The sequence below is a fragment of the Perna viridis genome, chromosome 10 (assembly GCF_037379345.1).
Source record: "Perna viridis isolate PV_CMFRI_1.1 ecotype Kerala chromosome 10, ASM3737934v1, whole genome shotgun sequence".
Taxonomy (NCBI): Eukaryota; Metazoa; Mollusca; class Bivalvia; order Mytilida; family Mytilidae; genus Perna; species Perna viridis.
In genome coordinates, this window is record NC_142454.1 from 34445690 (window position 1) to 34465092 (window position 19403).

Consider the following 19403-nt stretch of genomic DNA (forward strand, 5'->3'; position numbering starts at 1 on the left):
GCCAATATAAGTCAAATTTAATAATGGCGGACATCAGTTTAATCATAGTGCTGATTTTTTAACCATGGCCATCCGTCACACTTGAACATTTCATGGAGAACCCTGAAGCACTACTTAAAAAGTTACTATGTCAATCGATAAACAAGAAGAAGATGAGCAAGAATTCTGAAAATTGGAAACACAGTACAAGTCATCATGCAGAAACAATGAATTAAATATGCTACTGTCAACACACATTTTAATTTCTCGTCTCTCCACAATGGAGTTATTTTAAGTGGAGTCACAGCATCTACTCCCTCCAAAGTGTAGTCACCATTTCAAAAATTGTTTGTAATTATCTTCTCCAGTCCTAATACCAAGGTATATTTAATGGTTCTAGCAGTTTAATAACATTTCAGTGAATGAAAAAAAAAATACTGAAAACTATTGAAATGGAGCAGTTTTATCCAAGTTTTTCTTTGGAGTTACAGTGGAGGACATGAGTGACTCCACTGTGAAGAGTGAAGAAATTATAATTTTTGTTGAAGGTAGTGTAACTTAGCATTCCTTGTAATAGAAGCTGAGAAATCTGTTACAAAAATTTCCATTATGCAGTACCTAAAAAATTACTAAGTCGTTCGATAAACAGGAAGTAGATGACTGACAAACTGAAATACAGTACAAGTCATCATGAGAAAGCATTTACTCCAATAGAAGCTGTGAAATCTGTTACAAAAATGTGTAAGGGGAGGGGGGCAGACAGGGGCAGACACACAACAACAAGGCAACTGCAGTATGTGGGGGTATAATACTGAAATGTCCAAAAAAAAGGGACAATTCACTAACACATATGTCTTATCCTTTAGAGAAACAATAAATAAAGTAACTTCAGACACTTCAACAATCTGCAATATAAATGAATATTGCACTGGACAGTGGGCATGACATTCTTGCAACATATGCAGTGATGGCGATCACAGTGCACTATGCGCCATAATCGCATTTCCTCTTAAAATGGCACATTGAGTGACTTATGTGCCATGTCATGTGTGCGCATTACGGTTCCATCATTGATGGCGGAGTGTTGTCCACTACTTGTGGCAATTAAAAAGGCTAAAACGTGTCTTTGAACAAGGTTTTATTAGCTACATGCGTGTGTTTTGATCGCTACATTTTCATGGGGTATGAGGACCGGGGAATGAAATGGTTATTTGTTGTGATTTGTTGAGATTGCATATTCTTCACAGTGTTCTAGCTAGGATTTAAAAATAGAGGGGCGCAGGGAATAGGGCACTTTAACATGTAGCATGTTTTTTTCAACAAAAAAGGGACTTTGATTTTGTATGTTTGTGTTAAGTCAGTAATTTGTATTCTTAATGCTTACCTGCCAACTTTTGAAAATGAAGGTCGCATCATAACTGAGTAAATTTGACTGCATGATTAATATATGCAAGACACCCTTATTGTATTAAAAGACCTTTCTCAGATGACCAAGTGCTTTTACAAAACATTCATCTTATATAACACATATATGTTAACTCATGGTGGTGATAAGGGTAAGTGATTCGTTACATTTCTGACATACTATGAGGTTTTTTTTATGTTTGTTTGTTGGGGTTTAACGTCCGAGCAGCAATATTTCAGCTATAATCAGACAATGAACATGAAATTGATGAGAAAATGATCATGAAATGATGAAATGAAAAGGGGATGGGACAAAAGGACAATGGGGTCGACAAATTTTAATTGCCACTGGAAATAGGGAGAGGTGGGTAGGGTCAGGCAATTTAGCCTCCTGTGGCGCAGCCCTATGGTTCCTACTCCGGGAGAATACCACAGTAGGGTTCTTTAACGTGCGAGGAATGTGGCATCTTTCTAACACGATGCACCACTATGATTTGCGGTCAGGTTTTCCGTATTATAGCCTGACAACCCCAGCATGTAACACGCCAGGGGTACCCCATTGCATCACCTGAGGCACACATCCCAGTTGCTCTGTGGGCAGAGTGCCCTAGCCCCCGGCTAGGGTTCTGAGCACTATTTAGTCGCCTTTTATGACAAGCTTAGTGCTGCTGCAGGCCTATTCTTTTAACATCCGGACCTGCACAGGGCTACTATGAGGTGGAATGTTGCATGAAATGTTACAAATATTCAATATTGCTCCAATTAAATATCAAAATCCTATTATTTCCTATAACTATTGCAATTACAACTTATGGAAATTGTCCCTTACAGTTGAAGATATAGAAAATTTTAAAAATATTGAAATTATAAGGGAGGTAACTGACATTTTGAATAAACAAACATGTACAACATGCAATTGTTTACACCTGTACTTCTACAAAATTTAGACCTCTTAACTTGAAAATATTTGTAAAGTTAATTGGGCAGTAGAAATTAATTAGTAACCAATGATTGCTTGTCCATAAAATTGTTATAGATCCAATAAGGATTCATTTTCTACTTGTCAATCATTATCCAATAACCCTGGTCAGCTGATTGATCACCAATAATTACCTGAGGATTAATTACGACAGGATGTAGTTAATGAAGGTGACACTTCTTAATTGGCTTGGGATAATTTATTAACAAGAGTGGAAATCTTATTCAGATAATTGTAAATGGGCAATAAGGGGGTACTCAATAGGGGCAGAGGGTGCGGTGTGATGCACCCCTCCATTTTGCCCAAGTTAGGACACTTTTTCGTCATTTAAGCGTCTGAAAGAAAGAACAATTGATATTGTATTTTTTAAAGAACTTCTAAAATAACATGATGATATTAGAAAAGTATCTTGACCCAAAACAAAACAAGTCATCTTTTGCAAACAAAAGAAAATATTAATGTTGGTAACCAGAATCAAACTGCAATTGTTGTAGAAACTGAACATGATGCTGAACCTTCCTTTTCAAAGTACTGATTATGGTGGAGTCCTGTCATCTGGTCCTAAAGACCCACCAAAACATTTCTATGATAAATGGGCAAAATATAGTTATATCCAAACAAATAAAATGAAATAGGCTCTCACCTAAACAACTTAGGGATCTGTGGACTATGATAAAGCACTAGACAATACATACATGTAAGTATAAAAACTCAAACAACAGAAAAGGAAAGTGATCTAATGTGACAACTAATTGACACTGACATAGGATACAGTTATATATACAATACCAAATAACAAACATTTTAACTCTAAAGTGTTCTCCCCAGGCCCTTAAAGTGCTGCGCTTCACAGCGCTATTGAGATCAGTACTGTGCTATCTTGCTACCAGGGCTGTGCTATAAACTTAAATTTGAGGATTAAAAATCAATTATGACAGTTAACGTGTGTGCCCCAAGGTCATTTACGGCATCCTACAGGCAGGGTTTCAGCTAGGATTTTGAGGGCTTCAGTCACTTTTGTGTAAAGCACAAACAACATATCATGGGCAGAAGATTTTTGCAAAAAGTCTGTAGTACAGGGTAATTAGCAAGAAACACACTATGGTCAGTTTATCACCACTTGACCCCACAGGTGTCAGAAGCCAATAACATTGCCGACAAGATTCTTTATCAGTCATCCCACCTGGCCACAAATTAATTTTAATGAAGGTGTCAATCAGATATTAATATCTGATACTGAACCAATCAAAACTATGGTAAAAATTCACTCAACCCTGGCCAAAAGCATGTGGATATTTATAGATGCAAAGTTGAATAATTGCACAATCACATGATGTTTTCAAGCTGATTTACCTCATGAAAGAACATATTAAATTCCCAAACATTATTTATTCCATCAGATACTTCCAAAACACTTTGAAAAGTATTTACATTGCTATGTTGTGTACCAAAAGCACATTTTTTGGCGGGAAAATTCGTTAAGAAATAGATTGTAAAATCACCTGTCTAAAAAAAGTACAACAGGTGTGGGAAACTTTTTTGTGTGTAAATCATGATATGGGGTTTTTGTCATGAATACACTACATAATATAAACATAATAATAAAAACATAACAACTAGTGTGCCAACTTTAAATAACAACAATAAGATTTATATTTTATTTCCTGGTATAACTAGGTCAACTCCACACTACTTCCTGAAAATTTTTGGAAACATGAATATTAAGACCAGAGTAGTCTTTTACATGTACCTGATTAAATAATATTCTAAATAAATAGATATATTGAAATTTACTACAACTAGAAAAAGAGTTTAATAGAGATTGCTCCTAATCAAATGAGTATCACATTCAAATGAGCCATTGAGGCCCAAAAACAAATAAAAAATTGTAATTTCCAAGGGTCTGCTGTCAGCAAAAATTTGAAGAACACTGGGTGTGTATGATTAGAGGAAACATTTATGAAGGATTACTTATCATAATTTGACAGAATATCTTTTTTTTTTTTAATTTAAAAAGGAAAAATAAAAAATGGTATTAAGGTTATAATTACTGCAAAAGAAGAAAAAAGGTAAAATATTTACCTACAATTCATGTAAACATAATCAGCAATGTACAAATGTACATATTCAATACACTGATCAATCTTTATATAATACATTAAATACAAAATGGCATGTTTCGACACAAGACATATTAACGTCATGTCACGCATGCTGAATACAGTGCTATCTGAAAATCCTGGGGAGAACCCTGCTCTTAATGAACAATTAGTGAATAGTCTGCAGTGTATATTTAAGTTTGTTTATGCCACATTTTGTCTGCAATATTTACTCTTAGCTGGCCATAGTTTCTATATCAAATTTTGTCCAATGTTTTTTTCTAGGATGGCCCATTGAAATTGAAAATGTTCCATTGAAATTAAGGGTAATGGGACCATAGTCCCATTGGCAAAATTTTAATCCCAATCACTGGATTTGTACACATTTTTTTCTTCACATGTCAACTTTATCAAAGACTAATCAAGGGAACCATGTTTCTAGCGGTAATCAAAGGAATGTAATCCAGAGACAAAGACCAGACATGATGAAAACGGACATATATAACAAAGAAGATAAAATGACTTAAATAACACATACAAAGTAACAAAAGCAAATGAGCAACTCAGACTCCAATAAAAACTGGGGGCATGGACCAGGTGCACTGGTAGGGTACCATATTTTGGTGTGTATAGTACACATTTATGTATTGTGTGCAGTGCAATTTGAAGGTCTAAACGTGTGAAAAAAAGTTTTTAGACGTACGCTGCAGTAAAATTTTGTATGACAAAAAAATCTATATTTTGCATATGATCGGTCAATTTATTTACCTTGATATGGTATTTCCGATGAAAATGTGAAGGAAAGAAACTTCTATGCAGACTAAAACATAAAGTAAACATCAGTAGCTACATAAATTGGATAATTTTAATTTCGAAGCATGATAAAATTGACACAGGATGTATAAAATGGCTTATAACACAAAATTGAAAGTCAGGAAAATCAGACATTTCTGGTTTTGGTCGTGACTCAAATTTCACAATTTTTCATTTAAAAAAAACTTTCAGAAAGAAAATTGTAAGAAGCAATCAAAATAAGTATCAGAATAATCATTTTCAGCTGTAAAAGCATTTGATGAGGAGGGTTTTGACAAAAAAGGAATTAGTTACTTTTTGGTTATCAGTTGTGTCATATTTATTTCTAACCATGCTTCATAAGAAGGAAATATTGTACAACATTTGTTTGAAACATGTTATTAAGTCATTTGAACATGACTTGAAGGAAATATCACTAAAAATTTAATACTTAAAGATGTATTTGATGATTAGATAAAATTTCTTTCAGTAACATTTCACTTCCGGTTTGTTTGTTTACATTACGCAATGTCTTTTCACGTACCAAAATCTTTTGTGGCCAATTCTTATGTATTGATGTATAATACGCACCCCAATGTTCTGGAAATAATTTCTATTTAAAAATGTGGGCATAATACACACCAAAATACAGTAAGTGTCCTATCAAGTCAGGGTTTATCAACTTCTCAAAGATTTCAGTACTTTTTTTTTATTGATATCATACATGTTTATTGTTAGTTAAACACCCACTTACAATCTTCTAGTCGCATCAGACAACTGTTTCATTAGTATTCTATGATCCTCTGTGTTGGATAAGATAAAATTTTCTGGTACTACTCTGTCCCAGCTGATCAATACAAAAGAAGAAAATCATTTACAATATGACATTTATGTACTTGTGTATCATCAGTATTTCTTTATCAATCATTGTTCATGACAAAATTGTAATAGTATAGCTGGCAACATGGTGTCTTTTATGAAAAAACTTCACGCATAGCATAAAAGTTTTGATAGTTTTTTAGCCATGCAGTCTTTGCCATTCGCCAGCCCACCAGCATTTTCACCAGCTAGGGCTGTAGGTCAATTTCGAAGTTTGGCCATGTATTTAAAATTGATTTGGAAATAAAATGGAGAAAGTTAATCTGGTGACCATATATACAAGTAGTGTTCCACATTTCATTTCATAAGTAAACAGGACAATAATAGTAACCAAGTGATCAGAAAATTTTTTTGAAAATATTTCTAAACTCATTGTAGCACAACATGTTGATGTATGTGAAATAATCTTAAGATTTATGTACCCCCTGAGCAGTACACAACCTGTTAAACTGCTCTATTGATTTAAAAAGCACAACATGCACACATGTATACATCGAAAATCCTGACTTGACTTGTTATGTACATGCATAAAAAAATCAAATACAGTTGAACCTCATTAAGTTGAAGTCAAAGGGACCAAGCAAAAATGTTCGAGTTATCCGAGGTTCGAGTCGTTCATGGTTAAGTTTAACCTAGAAATCTCAAGATTTATGTACCCCCTGAGCAGTACACAATCTGTTAAATTGCTCTATTGATTTAAAAAGCACAACATGCACACATGTATACATCGAAAATCCTGACTTGACTTGTTATGTACATGCATAAAAAAATCAAATACAGTTGAACCTCATTACGTCAAAGTCAAAGGGACCAAGCAAAAATGTTCGAGTTATCCGAGGTTCGAGTCGTTCATGGTTAAGTTTAACCTAGAAATAGTTTGGTCAATGATTGTTTCTGCATTTACATCATTTGTTGTGCTTATACATGTACCTGTTCTTCACTTTATAGGATTATTCGTGATGACTTGCATTTCATATTTTTGTATGTTGTTTGTCATATTTTAAATACTGAACAGCACAGAGTGCTAAAGGGAAATTTCCTTTTTAATTTTATATGTCAACAACATCATAATTTCATAACATGCTGCTTTGCACAACTCACAATTAGGAAATTTGTCGAACCATGTGCTCTACATTACTACAATAAAATTTCAGATTCACTGGCGAAATGAATGTAGTCATTGAAATACACGTAATTACTATAGTCTTTGTGATGTCTAATGTTTAATTAAATGATAAATGTACCAATACAATTCATGTCTTTTTTAATTTTTTTTAATCAAAATATCTGAGTGTAAATACCGATCTGTGATCAATAAAGTTTGTTTCTTTTCCCTATGCGCACAATTTTAGATTACTCAAGCCATAATGAGTGTCAACAAATTATTTCAAAAGCCATGCTAATTGTTGTAAAAACACACTTCAATCATGGTTTGTAATAAAGCAATTAGTTTTCCAACTAATTAGTTGATTTCGAGACATCAGGGTTAATTAACCTCGAAGTCCTATTGAGGGGACTGATTGAAAACCTCGAATTATCCAATATTTCGATTCATCCAAGTTCAAGTCACCCTAGGTAAAATTGTATAGGAGTAAGTTGAAATTTGCAGGGACTTCGAAATTAGTTAACCGAGATTTCAAATCTTATAAGTTTGACACATTAAGGCTTGACTGTACATGTACAAGTAAGTATGTATAAAATAGATTTAAAATATTTTGTTACTTCATTGACTCAGTTGTGTCAAATGTACAAATGTATGCTGGAGTTTATAGTACAAGGCCATAAATGGAAACATACAAGTATTAGTTAAAATATATATATACCTGTTATTCCAGCCTTGAAAGTGAATGTGATAAGATGGAATCCTTTGTCCATGTGTGGTGTAAGAAACTTCAGTATCTAAAATCTGAAATATGGTAAATGTAGAAGTCCAATTCAGATTTTCCTAACAATCACAATCAAAGCTATAATTACTTATTTATTGTTAGATTAACAGAATCTTACACTTTGTTAATGTTTCTGATCCTCATTTAGTGATCAAGATTACACATAATAAATTAGAAGAACCACACACTATTTATCACATTCAGGCGAAAAATGTCCCATTTAAAAATTAAAGTCAGGAATTTTTCGTAATAGAAAGAATAAGAATGACCCACTTTTTCTGAATTTAACTTAATTTATTAAAAACTTCTCAGAGCCCAGCATGATACAACCGCAGTAATCAAACCCGGAACAGTTGGGACAAACACAACAACTGGTTTGATCACTTTATTGCACACAATTTGAAATTCAAATAAAAATATTCAAAATCAGTCAGATAAAAAATTAACTAGTCGATTTTTGGGGTGTGGTCCCTTTGAGCCCTTATAACTTGAAAACCATAATACATGTACTTGTAATCTGATTGAAAAGTAAGACAGGGATTTTCATAAGTAAACCAATCAAAAAAAATTGTAATCAGACCAAAAATAAACAACAGGCTCTAGGAAGAGCCCAAATTGCTCATCTGGTAAACCATGCCCTATTAACTAAGTAAGTAAAGGTATCCTGCTTTGTTAGCATGTTTGACAAAAAATTGCTGAAAAGAGCATATATTGATGAATGCTGTAAGTTCAAAAGAGTACTTAAGAATTTTATTTTCTTCATTGTCCACCCCGGACTTGACTTTTTATGAGCAACTTGGCAGATGTTTCTAGAAAAGCAGAGGACGCTTACCCTACTGGTGCACCTGGTCCATGCTCCCAGTTTTTAGTGGAGTCAGAGTTGCTCATTTATTTTTGTTACTTTGTATGTATGATTTTAGTTACTTAATGTTCTTTGTTGTGTATGTCTGTTTCCCATGTCTGGTCTTTGTCCCTGGATTACATTCTTTTGATTACCACCATAACCTTGGTTTCCTTGATTACTCTTTCTATTTTTAGTAATGGTGGCCATGTTTTTTCATGAATCAACAAACAATCCTAATGGTCAATTAGTGTGGCATACCCTAAGGAATATATATGTCAACTTTCATTGAATTCTCTGCAATGGATTTTGAGAAGAAGATTTTCAAAGTTCCACATGCGACAAATGCAAAAAACTGTTCCTGGGATCGTAACTCCTACATCAGTTGACCAATCGTTTTGAAAATTTTGGCATAGGTCTGTCTCATGATGCTAAACAATATAACCCCCGTGCCAGAAATTTGCTAAAGGCAATGGTTTTTTAGTTATTTGCAAAAAACTGCCATCTGACCCCTATGTACTATTTTTAGTAACAGCAGCAATGTTTTTTCATGAATCAACAATCCCAATGGTTATTTTGTGTGGGATACCCTAAGAACCTAAGAAACATAAATGCCAACTTTCATTGAATTCTGTGCAATGGATTTTGAGAAGTAGATTTTCAAAGTTGCACATGCGAAAAATGCAAAAAAAAAAAAAAAAAAAAAAACTGTTTCAGGGGCCGTAACTCCTACATCAGTTGACCAATCGTTTTGAAAATTTTGGCATAGGTCCATCTCATGATGCTGAACAAAATTACCCTGAAAAATATTGCTAAAGGTAACGTTTTTGATTTATTTGCAAAAAACTGCAATCTGACACCTATGTTCTATTTTCAGTAACAGCGGCCATGTTTTTTCATGGATAAAAATCCCAACGGTCATTTTGTGCAGAACACCCTAAGGAACAATCATGCCAAGTTTAAAACCTGTCAGTCCAGTAGTTTCAGAGGAGAAGATTTTTTAAAATTTGTCCATGATGACGACGGACGCCAAGTGATGGCATAAGCTTACTTGGCCTTCGGCCAGGTGAGCTAAAAATGGTATTGAGTTATAACTACTGCTAAAGAAGAAAAAAGGTAAAATATTTACCTTCAAATAGTTCATGCTAACATAAACAGCAATGTACAAATGTACATTTTTAATACACTGATCAATTCATACCAAGTCTGGTTCTGGTTGGTCAAGTAGTGTCAGAGGACAAGATTTTTGAAAGAAATAACATTAAAAACAGCAAAAAACGTAGAAAAGGGGCAGTAACTCCAACATGGCTGAACAGATTGAAATGAAAATTTAACAACAGAAAAGATCTCATCATGCTGAACACTTTTACCCATGTCTAAACCTACAGTTTTCGAGATATATGCAAACAAAACTACTGTCGGACCCGTATGTTGTGTGTTTTCTCACTGAACAGAAATCCCAACGGTAATTACATGTATGTGTGTGACAACCTAAGGAATTTTAAAAATTGTACATGCAAAAAATTCTAAAAAAAAAAGCTGTTTCAGGGGTCATAACTCCAACATCAGTTAACAGGTTGTTTTAAAATTTCAACATAGGTCCGTCTCATAAAGGGCAACAATATTACTCCAACAGCATTATTCTTAAGGCAGCGGTTTTAGAGTTATTAAAAAAAAAATTGCCTTCAGACCCCTATGTTATTTTAAAAAAAACAGTGGCCATGTTTTCTCATGAATCAAAAACCTTAACTGTCATTTTGTGCACAATACTCTAAATAACAATCATGCCAAGTTTACATGCTGTCGGTCAAGTAGTTTTCAGAGGAGAAGATTTTCTAAAATTTGTTCATGACAACAAAGATGGACGCCAAGTGATGGCATAAGCTCATTTGGCCTTTGGCCAAGTGAACTAAAACTACATTGTTTTGGATTTGTATGAAACAATAATGACCTTTTTGGGGCACAAATTGTCCATAAAAAAGTTGTTGTAATATTTTTTTTCATATTTACTTTTTGGTTACCAGAGTTTCAACTGGCAATTTCCAGTTTCCTAACTGTCCCCATTTTGCCTGAGGGTTAGAGCTACACCACAGTCAACACTAATTCTAATTTCTCCCCTTTCAGTGGAGATGATGTGAGTGGAGTAACAGTGTATCCACCCAACACAGTAGAGTCACCATCCCAAAATATGCTTGTACATTATTTCCTCTGTTTGTATCAGAGCACAAGCTACTTAAGAAAAAAACAAGGAAAAGTGACTTCTCTTTCAGAGTGACCCCAGGGAGAAGTGAATGTGTACATGTATGTGCATCATTCATTAACTTTATCAGGTAAGTGCAACAAGTGAAATAAAATTCATGTACATATGAATGAGCAAAGCATTGTGCATGACCTTCTGGTTTTGCATTTTTTAACAGAAGTGCTAGAAAATTCTGGCAGAGACAAATTTATCCAGTTGGAATTTTCAATCTGTTCTGTTCATTTTATTATTTATTGACCGCACTTTATCCATATCATTTCTTGATCAAATATCCAATCTCTTTATTCAAGTTGATCAAGAGGATGATTGGAGTATCAATATCATGTTAAAAATTTATTACTGAAAAATCAAGATCTAGAGCAAATTGTCTGCAGTCTTTTGAGAATAAGATCTTGAAATTTGAGCAAGAAATGTTTGGTTCAGGAATCACAGTGTGGTGGTGAAGTTAAAGATAAAGCTGACCACTTTGGGTAATTTGAGGTTCTCATATGGTCACCACGCTTGTGGGGAGTAAAGCCCTAAATTCCAGGCTGGAAATCAGTGAAACTCCTGGCCTAGGCTAAGGTAGGTGTTCTTTGAGCCTGCCAACGTAAGTACCGTGGGCAAATTGGTGTCGAGCTTATGATTGCATGTCTATTAATTAAAGTTTAACATTAGACTATAAATTAATTTAATATAAATACTGTAATCTGATTGGTTAAAATAATTTTTATATCTCAATGGATAAAAAATATATCAACATGCCCCTATTCAATTCAGGGCTACTTTTCTTATTTTTAGAGATAAAAATATATTTTAATATTATTTTATAACAATTGGCTATGATAAAAATTTTGTCAACTGAAAAATAACAAATTATCCATGTGCATATTTTGTTCATTGCACTTCGCGCAAAAAACAATATGTACATGACATGGAAAATTTATGTTATTTTTCAATAGACAAATTTTTTATTATTGCCAATTCTTAAAATAACCATTTTAAACTAGTGGTAACATTAATGTCCTTATATTTATACAAAAGTAAACAATGCTGTGTGTATACTCTGCGTCACATAAATAACATTCTGTTAAAATTTGAATAAAAATATTTTCTACCACTTTATTGACACCAACCGTCGTTTAAATTGTCTTAAATGACTTGCTCATTCGTTTAGCCAAACAGCTTCTCCCTAAACAAGTCGCTTATTAGCTTAAATCATGCGTAACAAATTCTTATGGGAAAATCCCATACTAATATCTGCCATGTTGGTTTTTACGGGACGATTTGTTTACAAACGAAGTTCTTAAGTTCCCGTCGAACTCCGGTGACAATTGTCTGCTTGATCAACTTCTCGGTATTGTACGTTCTTCGCGTAAAATAAATCCGAGGTATCTGAAATAACGCCGAAATGCATTCTGGGTTCTTCGGTTTTTGGACAAACCATTTAAACGTAAACAACATCTCCTAGCAACCCGATCACTGTAAACATGGCCGACATTTTACAATGTAAATATTGGCACCGAGAATTAAAATCTGACCGGAATTTAACGATTCAAAGTTTAGGGAGAAGCCGTTTGGCTAAACGAATGAGCAAGTCATTTAAGACAATTTAAACGACAGTAGGTGTCAATAAAGTCGCAAAAAATATTTTTATTCAAATTTTAACAGTATGTTATTTATGTGACGCCGAGTATACAGTATACTATCTATGAACTCCCCTGGTAGGGAGGTCAGTCAAAATATGAAGTATATAGAAAATGTACAAGTTCATATTAGTTTGATAGAGCCCAAGAAATGTAACTTACTGGTGCAAAAATTTTTAAAATCGGTCAAGGGGTTCAAAAGTTATTACAATTTAAAGTTCAAAATTTTGGTCATTTTTCTTGCGAAGGCAAAAATGTCACATTTTGAGCACTTCTGTGGCCCACATAAGTCAAACAGGTAAATAAATTCATACATTGTGTCTTAATCATTTAAATAAAGCCATTTCATACTTTGATTTAAGCCATTCAGGAAACTTGTATCTTAGATACAAAGAAAATTACACTTTTTTAAAATTGGCAAAAAAACACTTTGGACTTAGTTTTTTTTTGCTATGTGTCAACAGCATCGTGAATTAAAGTGCCATTTTTGGATATTCATATTTGGAAATTGGAAGGTAGTAGAAATCTGATACTTTGCTGTTCTTTCAAGAGTAATCCATTAAACAGAAATAAATAAACAAATATTATGTCAAAACCTCTGATTTGTTTTTCATTGGAATCAGAAACACTGCGGCAGACCCCCTTTTTTTAAATGCGTTTTTTCAACAAAAAAATACATTTTTGCTTACTAAGAATTCAAAAAAAATATTTAATTTTTTCTGTCACTTGTTTTGTGTGGCAATAAAGTTGCTTGACTTGAAAAATCATGTTTTTCAGCTCCAAAAAATTTTTTGAGATCGAAAATTTACATTTTAGGGTAAATTTTAGAGCTATTTTCAGTGGAAAAAATGGCGAAAGGTCAGACCAAAAAAGACATTTTGAATTTAAAAGCAGTTTTTAGCACATGACAGTTATTGTTATCGTGATTAAATATGTAAAAACACATTTTTATCAAGAAATAATTGAATTATATTTAAAAACCAACAAGCAAATGTTGAAAAATGGGGGTAAATCGAACATTTTTGAAAATTTCAGATTTAAAAAAAAACCCGCATATTTATGCTTATATTGATCAAAATATCAACCTACCATATACTTATGTGGTACCATTTTAAAGCTTAGAATCTAAGCTATCACATGAAGATACTTGCATCTTATTTTGCTATAAAATGTTTAATGTGGATGAAAATTTGTTAGGCCTATACCTTAAATGAAGCCAGACGATAATCAAAATAAACATACATTTTTGCCGCAAAAAGTGGCAAAATAATATTATATCAAGGTCTGGTCAATTCTAAGATTCCTAATGTAGTCTTGTAATGTTTTCTTGTTTAAATAGGGTCTTTTAACATAATTATCTCATTATTATGTTAAAATTGAATAAAATTTCAAAAACAAATGCTGTTTTCCCAAGAAATTGAGAAAATTTTTATGAATACATTGACTTGAACCAATGCGCATCCTTTCACTATGGAACTTTGAAGCCCTAGCTGTTTCCTCATGTGTACTATTATGTACATTCAATGATAATAAACAAAATATCATCATTTGATTAAGTTTAATGAACTTTTCGAAGTTTCCATTTCAGGCCAGAAGGGTTTCTTCACCAGGATCTACTATGTCTGCCAAATCTACAAAAGAGATTATGTACATAAGGACATTACACCTATTAACATCATTTACCTTATCAATTTACTTACAGTTAGTTTACTTTCTATTAAATCATAATCTGGTTTGCTAACAATCTGAAAAAATGTAAAACTTTATTTGATGTTGGTTGCTCACAAAGCGGTTGACAAAAGATGTGGCGAGGAGTTAAAAACACCAAACTTCCTTTTCCAGAATAATTATCTTCATTTCAAAACAAGAAGATTGTTTTATAAGGTTATATTAATGTTATGTTAAATAACTTAATATGAATAATTTCGCTGCGTGATCCGTCTAGTTCTTCTATCAAGTGTTGAACTCTCTTACCAATCAGGTTATCGGGTTCAGGTGTGTCTGGAACTACCCTACTTACTGTACCCCACATGGTCCTACCTCAGACTCAGCCCATATTCGTCTCATAGCATAGCCTACTATGCTGCTCAGGCCATCTGAAATAAACAAGTAGTGGAATTCAATGAATATGTACTGTGAAGCAGTTTTAAAGCAGAGTCTAAACACAAAACTAATCGACAGTTCTTGTAAGTAATATATGATTCAAATGTAAATGCTTATTTGTTACCATAATTAAAAGACTCAAAAGTTTTACTATTAAAATAAATAAAGCTACTAAACTAAATCAAAGTATAAAAACTAACTTACCATGAATTCGAAACATTCCAGAACTCAACAAAATGAAACTAAAATGATGAAAAACAAACAGAAAATAAAACTAAATCATAATAAAATTTACATCAGTGTTTACTTTTTATATGACAAAATAAAATAAATATTTAGGCAGCCTGTTTACTAATACTTTCTTCTGAAATAAATCAATAATTAGAAGAAAAAACACAGTACAAGTATGTTTCATGTACATACAACAAAAGATTGGTATTATGAGTCAATCAATGTGATCCTAAAAAGGCAAAAAAAATATTAAACCATAATTAATTAAAATTTAATGATAAATAATGTATATTACTAGGATTTTAAACCTTTTCCAAGCAATTGTACATGTATATGAATATTAAATAAGTAGAGCATCTACAATCCTCTAAAAAATGAATATGTAAGTTAGCTGTTAAAAATTGTACAATATGAATATATAAAGTAAACTTAAGAAGATGCAGGTCATATGTAAAATATGCAATTGCCACATATATAAATCTCATCAAATAAGTTCTATTTATCAAGTAAAGTACAAGCAGGGCTACATGATAATTGTTCTAATAAAAGTCATAATTAATATATATTAACTGATAAAATGAAAACCAGAAAAAAAAGTTGTGTATCATTTGAAGAAGCAATTTAAGGTTGAATTTTTTTTCTACATATGATAATTTTGAATAAATAAAACAGTTAAAATAAATATAAAGAAGGTTTATGCTTAAACATGTGAGTTTCATATAAATTGGGCACTACATATAAATTAAAATTGAATTATCAAGGAAATTAAATGCAATATGTGCAAATTCTCCCAACCAATAGAAAAAAAGCAAGGTAAAATACAGAGACTTCCGATAATATAGGAAAGTCGATAAAGTCCGAAAGATTTTGAATGGATTGCAATCAAACGTTGGGAGAATTTACCTCATTACATATTCATCGTTTAATAAAAATGTTATGGAAACATATTCCAACTAATGCTAAATGAGAGTAATCTTTTTTAAATCAGCTCATGCAGAATCAAACGAAAATCAGACCTTCCAAGAAGGTGAATATAGTTTTCAAGCTTGCAGATGATAAAAGGTCATTCCAGAATTTGACCTTACGGAAACAGGGCGATTAGGCTTATATTAGACATAATTTAGGTACTTACCGTAAGTGATTGGCCTCCATGGCCTAGGTCCATCGTTGTCTGCACCACCAGTCAAAAATCCGTCCAGAAAACAGTCGGTAAAAGGCATTTATCCACGAGTGTTCGAAAATCTTAACAGAAGCTATGGCGGATCAGTAACATCCGGTTAGCAAGAACGATAACCGGTCCCGCTTTAATTTTAGTGAAAACCACGCCCTGACCACCCTAATATCCAATCGATTCCGCAAGCTATTATTGTTTTTCTTCTGAAACCAGGGTTACGGATGGACGCAGAAAGGATTAAATTTTCGGAATCCGACTGTCAGTGCACTCCGGGTACGCAAAAACTATTTTTTTTCAACATGTTTTTCCTTAAAATTGCGTAAAAAATATGTTTTGTAACCAAAAAATTAGCCTGACAACCGGATTATCAAAATTGAAGATATTTCCAAAAATTTAAGCCATAAATGAAGAAAATCGGTCCACTAATAGCTTGCGGAATGAATTTTGAAATGGGTATGATCTTTGACACATAGTTTTTCAGGCGGCCATTTTTCTCAAAGTATCGTCACTTCAAACGTTTGTACCAAATGACCATCAACTCCAATAACAATGAAAGTTGTATATTTAGAAAGAGAAATGTCTCATCTTCAATTACATATATTTTTTATTGTCATGCAATGGATTTTTAACCATTTTCTAACTTGTTAAAGTTGACTCAAAATTGAGAATTTTGCTCTCGCAAGAATATCGATAAACGCACTACCGACCTCCCTACCCCTGGTATACTGTAGTGTACCTTAGCATCATAGAGAACACGGGCTTTTGTTGGGTCAGGCTCAAAACAAAGTACTGGTTCTCCTACTGAGTAATTAAATTTGACTCCTCTTATGGACATAGTATGGCATCCATCTGCAGGTTGAAGAGGGAGAATTAATCAAATAAATATAAATTTAAGAATTCATTCCCGCGTCGCTTCTCATAATAACAGGAAGTGGCCGTTACAAAATAATACTTTATCGAAACAGGAAGGAATCCAATAAAATTCCGGGAAAGGTGATGTAGGCGAATCGACTTAAAAACAGAGAATGCACACACGAAGAAGAAGAAAAAGGATAAAATGCAACATTTTAATCTTCTGCAATTTTTGAATGATCATGAAGAGATTGTCATAAATTTTTATCTTAAATGAACTTTTTTTTTTTATCTCTGATATCGAAATAGATATATTCTAAAAAAAATATACATATATTATTGTGTGACGGTCTGAGCTCCGATTTGATATCAACCTTCTGTATAGTTTGCTATAAGTTTGCAATGTTTATGATAAGACAGAATTTCACACATTTTTTCAGTATCAGTACGACCTGCAGACATATTTTGATAAATTCAAACAATTTGTACATTTCAGCTTCACATTCCGGACAACGAATTAGAATGTGCCTCGCCAAGTCAACTTCTACATTTTACAAGTTCTGGATACAGTTTTTTTTCAAATACCTAAAAATAAAGTTGAAGTTAGCAAAATTAAGCAAAATTCTGATGGAGGATAGTATTGTTCACCACCAGAAGAAGGACTTATGCCGAAATTTTTAAATATTTCAAAATGATTCGTCGCCCAATGTAGGAGTTATGGCCCATGCAGGGATTTCAATCATTTTTTTTTTTGTTTCGTTAACAAATATGGTATACTGAGTTGAATGGTGATGATGAAAGTGTTCTGGGCGGCTCATATCCGGTGAAATAACATGGCATAGGAGGGACCATGCCATTTTTCCTAGAGGTTTTAAAACACTTTGAAGGCATTTCCAACAATTTACAGTGCCTAAGGTACTCATTTATACTTACCTTATACACCAGTAGTTGCTCTTTTTCAGCATTTTTTGTCAAACATGGTATCAAAGCATTATACCTTTACCTACTTAGTTTATAAGGCATGGTTTGCCAGTTGAGCGGTTCAGGCTCTTCGGTAGCCTCTTGTTGATATAAATTACACAAAAGTCATATATGAATTTATGCTAGTCAAATCTAATTAAATACGTTCATTTACAGCTTCCAATAGACCTTATAGTTCCATTTCCGATGTCGAGCACCGATTTTAAAATGACCCTGATATACCTTATGCTAAGAAGAATTAAATCCACTACAGATGAAGCATATTTTTTATATATTTTTTTTACATATCAAACATATAAAGTTTTCTTTCATTGTTCATAACAAAGGGATGATCATCATGAATGTTTCGTTTTTCATCAGCCACAATTCAGATCTTATGCGAATGCAAAACTTATCTTTAGTACAATTGTATAGTTACTCTCACAGCCTTTTCCTTTGGGTGTACATTCTTACACACCTACTCTCTATTGTGCATGACATAAGACGTTAATATGAACTATCGCCGCTTCACTCTGCCTGAGTCTTCTCTTTTTTGGAATTCGACAAATGTACATGCACGTAGTGTTTCACTGTTAAATCAACAAGTTGTTTCAAAAAGTAATCGTAGAAATCAGATTGGTGAAATGATGCAGCCTTGTCATACTGTACTGTCCGTTTTATGTATAACAACGGAAAGTAATTTTACCAAGGTATTATATGTAGCAATGAAATAAATATTATCATTTTACTAGGAATATCACGTGATGGATTTGATTTGTTCTTACCATTAAATCAAAGTTCATTTTTCAACTTTCATTGAGTTTTTTTTAGTAAGTCACCTATACATTATCCTCATCGCAATCCCTAAAAAATCTTAATTTAGTTATACAGAATCTCAACTGGTATATGGAATAAACGAATTTTAGACAACTTATCAAAGATCTTGGTGTTGACTAGACATACATTTTGTACTAATCAATCATACTGACTGCAAAATTATTGCAATTTCAACTAAATTGATGCAACATCAAATCCATTAGGCTAAAATGTAAACTAAAATTTGTCTTATACTGTTATATCCGTTTCAAGCCCCAGTTAGTATTTTCTTCTATTGGGTGATCTAATTCATATGTCAGTAGTATTTGATTTACATTTGTTGGAGGTCTGTGTAGTGTGAAAAAAAAAAACGCATTCATGTGCGTTATTTATATTCATCAACATATGCGGAAAAATCATAAAAGACTTTAGGCAACCGGACTAGAACAGAAAAACAAATAAGTGATATTATATACAAATTAATGAAATAATCAATTATTGCTTTAGGTGATCGAAAACCCAT

The 19403-nt window shown here is 32.9% G+C and overlaps 1 protein-coding gene and 1 long non-coding RNA gene across 7 annotated transcripts in view; both read right to left on the reverse strand.

The window, feature by feature from the left end:
- Window positions 1-17203, reverse strand: part of LOC148605543 (MSL complex subunit 3-like) — a 30647-nt gene extending 13444 nt beyond the window's left edge. The window contains exons 1-3 of one of the 2 annotated variants that reach the window (XM_088547779.1): window positions 16989-17203; window positions 7956-8038; window positions 6008-6100 (exon numbers count right to left, since the gene is read on the reverse strand). In XM_088547779.1, coding sequence (XP_088403905.1) covers window positions 6008-6100; window positions 7956-8038; window positions 16989-17087 — 275 coding nt within the window. In that variant the 5' untranslated portion in view covers window positions 17088-17203. Of the gene's footprint in view, window positions 1-5229; window positions 5282-6007; window positions 6101-7955; window positions 8039-16988 lie in introns of those variants that run through there. The other variant, XM_088547780.1, reaches the window with a different exon arrangement.
- LOC148605544 (uncharacterized) lies at window positions 14286-16969 on the reverse strand. Of its 5 annotated transcripts, none has more exons than XR_015915776.1 (3): window positions 16211-16969; window positions 14719-14840; window positions 14286-14375 (listed from the first exon to the last, which is right to left on the reverse strand). It is a non-coding gene; the product is annotated as an uncharacterized LOC148605544 (long non-coding RNA). The 5 variants fall into 5 exon arrangements; XR_015915779.1 differs by adding an exon at window positions 15052-15089 and having other exon boundaries at window positions 14286-14840; XR_015915775.1 differs by having other exon boundaries at window positions 14286-14840.
- Window positions 17204-19403: the final 2200 nt, after the last annotated feature.